This window comes from Grammomys surdaster, unplaced genomic scaffold (assembly GCF_004785775.1).
Source record: "Grammomys surdaster isolate TR1022 unplaced genomic scaffold, NIH_TR_1.0 126391, whole genome shotgun sequence".
In the NCBI taxonomy this organism is placed as follows: domain Eukaryota; kingdom Metazoa; phylum Chordata; class Mammalia; order Rodentia; family Muridae; genus Grammomys; species Grammomys surdaster.
In genome coordinates this window covers 7770301-7774713 of record NW_021621185.1, presented here as the reverse complement: position 1 = coordinate 7774713, position 4413 = coordinate 7770301, and the positions used below count along the sequence as shown (strand labels likewise).

At 39.5% G+C, this 4413-nt stretch overlaps 1 protein-coding gene across 1 annotated transcript; it reads left to right on the top strand.

The window, feature by feature from the left end:
• The first annotated feature begins 940 nt into the window (after positions 1–940).
• LOC114614450 (histone H3.3-like) lies at positions 941–1351 on the top strand. The gene has a single exon (XM_028760079.1). It carries the CDS (start codon positions 941–943, stop codon positions 1349–1351), a length of 411 nt encoding a protein of 136 aa, XP_028615912.1.
• Positions 1352–4413: the final 3062 nt, after the last annotated feature.

The window sequence follows — 4413 nt, the reverse complement described above, 5'->3', positions numbered from 1 at the left end:
CTGAGAATTTTCAAAGTCTCTCTCTCTTGCTTTCATCATTTTCAGTGTAGAGAATTTTATATGGTTTCTGATCATTTATTCATGTTTTAGGAAGGTCACATTGATGTATATTGAAGATGAAATTTGTTTTAAAGTTTTAACAATGTTAAGTATAGTTTTCTCTTATTTAATACAGCACCCTCAATTGACTTCTGTTGAAAACAGTAACCAGTCATGAGCCTGAGATTAGTTTACTGGGCAATGTGGAAAGCTCATTTTGTTCTAAAGTGGCCTCTGATTATTATAGTGATATCACACAAATTTTCAAACTTATGCTTTATACCATGAAATAAATGGGAAACACTTTGCTAGAGCCCTACATTTAGTGTTAAAAACTTAGAGGAAAAAAAACTTTCAAGTTTATTTTAATTTATTTATACCCTTCATCTTTTCAAAAGCAGCTTAAAGAAACTAGAAAATCCTGCTTGAGCCACAAACATTCAGACCAACAACTGGCAGTCTAACAGTTGATGTAAGTTTGCTTACAACAAGAATGGGATCTTTAATTCCTCCTCAAAGGGTATCACCACTGCCACACGATGCTTAGAGTGTCATATATAATATCACAAATGGCATACATTCCTAGACTAACTCTTGTATTCACCTGTGGATCAACGTCACAGGCCCTATGTCTGCCTTTCACCATTACACCTCCAGAGCCTGGCAAAACTTGCACATGGTCTGTAGGAAACATGCCTAGTAAACGTTAGATGAACACACATCCTGACAATGTTCTGAAACTGGCACATAGGAGTTAGGTATGAGATGCATCTCTACACTGAAAATAAGAGTTTGCAGCATGGTGTTCGCAGCCTTCGCTGCTCTCTAACGCCAGCGCTGCCTCTCGCTTGCCGAGCTCCAGCCGAAGGAGAAGGCGGTTAAGTAAGGAGGTACCCATACCATGGCTCGTACAAAGCAGACTGCCCGCAAATCCACCGGTGGTAAAGCACCCAGGAAACAACTGGCTACAAAAGCGGCTCACAAGAGTGCGCCCTCTATTGGAGGGGTGAAGAAACCTCATCGTTACAGGCCTGGTACTGTGGCACTCGGTGAAATCAGGCGCTATCAGAAGTCCACTGAACTTCTGATTAGCAAGCTCCCCTTTCAACGTCTGGTGCGAGAAATTGATCAGGACTTCAAAACAGATCTGCGCTTCCAGAGTGCAGCTATTGGTGCTTTGCAGGAGGCAAGTGAGGCCTATCTGGTTGGCCTTTTTGAAGATACCAATCTGTGTGCTATCCATGCCAAACGTGTAACAATTGTGCCAAAAGATATCCAGCTAGCTCGCAGCATATGCGGAGAGCGTGCTTAAGAGTCCACTATGAGGGGAAACATTTCATTCTCAAAAAAAAATTTTTTTTCCCTCTTCTTCCTGTTATCAGTAGTTCTGAATGTTAGATATTTTTCCCATGGAGTCAAAAGTACCTAAGTATATGATTACGAGTGGAAACACAGGGGACAGAATCAGGTATTGACAGTTTCTCCACGTTCATTTGTGTGAGAATTTTTAATATAAATGCAAGATGTAAAGCATTAATGCAAGCAAAATGTTTCAGTGAACTCATTTCAACAGTTCAACTTTATAACAATTATAAATAAACCTGTTAAAATTTTCTGGACAATGCCAGCATTTGAATTTTTTTTAAATAAGTAAATTTCTTATTGACAGCAACTAACTGGTGTTTGTAGCGTTTTTATCATAGAGCAGATTCCATCCGTCACTATACTTTTCTAACTGAGCTGTCCTACATGCAAGGACATGTTTTTAATGTTGTCTGTCTTCTGTGCTGTTCCTGTAAGTTTGCTATTAAAATACATTAAACTAAAAAAAAAAAAAAGAGTTTGCAGCATGTACATGTCATATGGGTCACCTAAGGAGAATGCAATGCTAGTCATTCACAAGGGAACTGTTTCTTCAAAGCTTGCTACTAGTGTTAAATACAGTGAATAAGTACAGACATTTCACAAGCTGACTCATATTTGACTTAAGTCCCTTGCACAAAGTCAAGCTCTTCCCTGCTCCTTCCTACTTATCTTTTATTCTTTTTAAAATTTATTTTATTTTATTTTATTTTTATTGGTGTTTTGTTTGTATGTCTATGTGAGAGAGTTACAGATAATTCTGAGTTTCTTACTACATCTGCCTAGTTTGGACCATAGATTGAAATATATAATTAGCTCAATACTAAAATTCCTTACTTGTGGTTGATTGCTCAGAAAGCAAGGAAAAATAAAATTCTCTATTAGTTTGTGGAGTTTCTCAGTTTTATCTCATGGCTCAAGATTTTCCTTCCTGAAACCAAAATGCCTAGGTATTTTTCCAAACATGCAGGTGTCTGTACTGTAGTACAGACTAGAACTAGAAGGTAACTTTGGTAGAATTCAGGATCTGAGCTGACTTGGGCAGATTGTGGCTCTTGGACACATATTTGCAATGGGACTTCCTTCTGAACAGAGATGGAGGTCACCATCAATTCTAGTTTCTCCGACATGGGAAAACAGCATCTCCACAAGAACAGAGACATTCACAACTGAAGAAATGTAGCAAGCAAAGAAGGCGAGAGAGTAAGCATGGTGATGAGGTCAGTTTCCTTGGTTCCTCACATGCATTAGTTCATCTGAGGAGACAAAAAAAAAATCAGAAAGAAATAGTGTGTGGAGGTTGAACGTAGTGAATTCATTTTCTTAAAGTTTTGGGCTTCCTTACGACGACATATGTCTGTCTTTCCTTTTGCTGTCTCTGAAGAAGAAGAATGAGTCGTTTCTCTGCCTTATCTAGTGTGGATCTTAAGTCTCAGATCTTGTGAGGCAGCATCCAACTTTACAATTCAGGATAGAGGAAGCTTACAGAGGTATGCTTTAGACATGCAACCAAGACCATCAAACGGATGAAATACTTAGGAGCTTTAAAAGTTTGGGTGATAGGCACTTGGATTAATTATACTAATAATCTTAATGCAAACATTTTCTCTATAATGAATAAAGTCTAGAGTGACATGTTTTTTTTAATAAACCATTTATAACTGATGTTACAACATATGTCTTATCTTACAGCAGTGCATCTTGAACTTTAATGAGAAGAATGGGTAACATCATGGTAATAAACAGCACAGCAACAGAAGTGTTGGAACATGTACACTCCAGCTCCTACTGGGAAACAATCGGTGGGAAGCAACCACACACAGCAACAATTCCCAGACACTGTGACCTTGCTAGAATCTAAAGATCTGGAGGATCCCTCCAGATAGGTTATATCTTTGACCTTTTTTGTCTTCAGTTTTTCCCAAATTGAAGATGTCTCTTTTCTTTAACTAGCTGAACCCCACAATTGCCATTCTCCAGAGGAAAATGTTCTCTTTACAGTTATTACACCAAGGGGTGCCATTGCACTCAGGCTGTGCCTCGGCTCCATGAAACCACATGAAGAAGCAGTTATCAATGTGCTAAAGTTGACTTCTAACATTAAAAGTTAAAACTTAAATCAGCTGATCATTTTAAACATCAAAGATTATGTTTCATTTTTCCAGTTTTATAAAAATGGAGCTTTTTGTTGCTTAAACATTCAAATCCAAGTAATGGTAACTAGTGGTGGGACAGAAAGAAATTGTCAAAGCCTACTCTTTACAAAGCTTCTCAAAAGTATTAGGTTTTACAATGTTAGTCTCTAATGCACTGCTTACCTGCTACCCCCAATGAGGGCACCAAACAGTGTGTCCTACAGTTGAATCATTCTTTAATTTGTTGCTGCTGCTGCTGGGAATCTCTGCGCAGGTCCATTCTAAGTTCCCATGTGTAAAGGGAGAGGTGTAAGGGAAGATTGTGACAGCATCTGCAGGCTGCACAGAAACCCAAAAGCTCTGTTGAGTCTGTCTGTTGTTGTTCTAGACTGTCACAAATTGAAGCACTTTATAAAATTTGTGGCTCTTTGATAACTTTGAATCATTTTAAAGTGCTCATGCTCCAAACTATGAAGTCTTTCTTAACCACTGCAAATGTACAAAAGGCACATCATCAAAATGACAGTAATCAACTTTTTCAATTTTAGGTATGAAATTGTTTTCTAGCTCTCTCCTCTGTCTCCCTATCTTTCCCTCTTTCACTCCTCCTTTCTCTGTCTCTTTTTCTCTCTCTTCTCTCTCTCTGTCTCTCTTTCCCTCTCTCCCTCCCTGTCTGTCTCTCCCTCTGTCTCTCTGCTCTCTTTCTCGCTCCATCTCTCTCCCTCGCCCTCTCTCTGCCTCTCTCTCCCTCTCCCACTGTCTCTCTCTCTTTCTCCTTCTCCCTCTGTCTTCCTCTCCCTCTCCCTCTCCCTCTCCCTCTCCCTCTCCCTCTCCCTCTCCCTCTCCCTCTCCCTCTCCCTCTCCCTCTCCCTCTCCC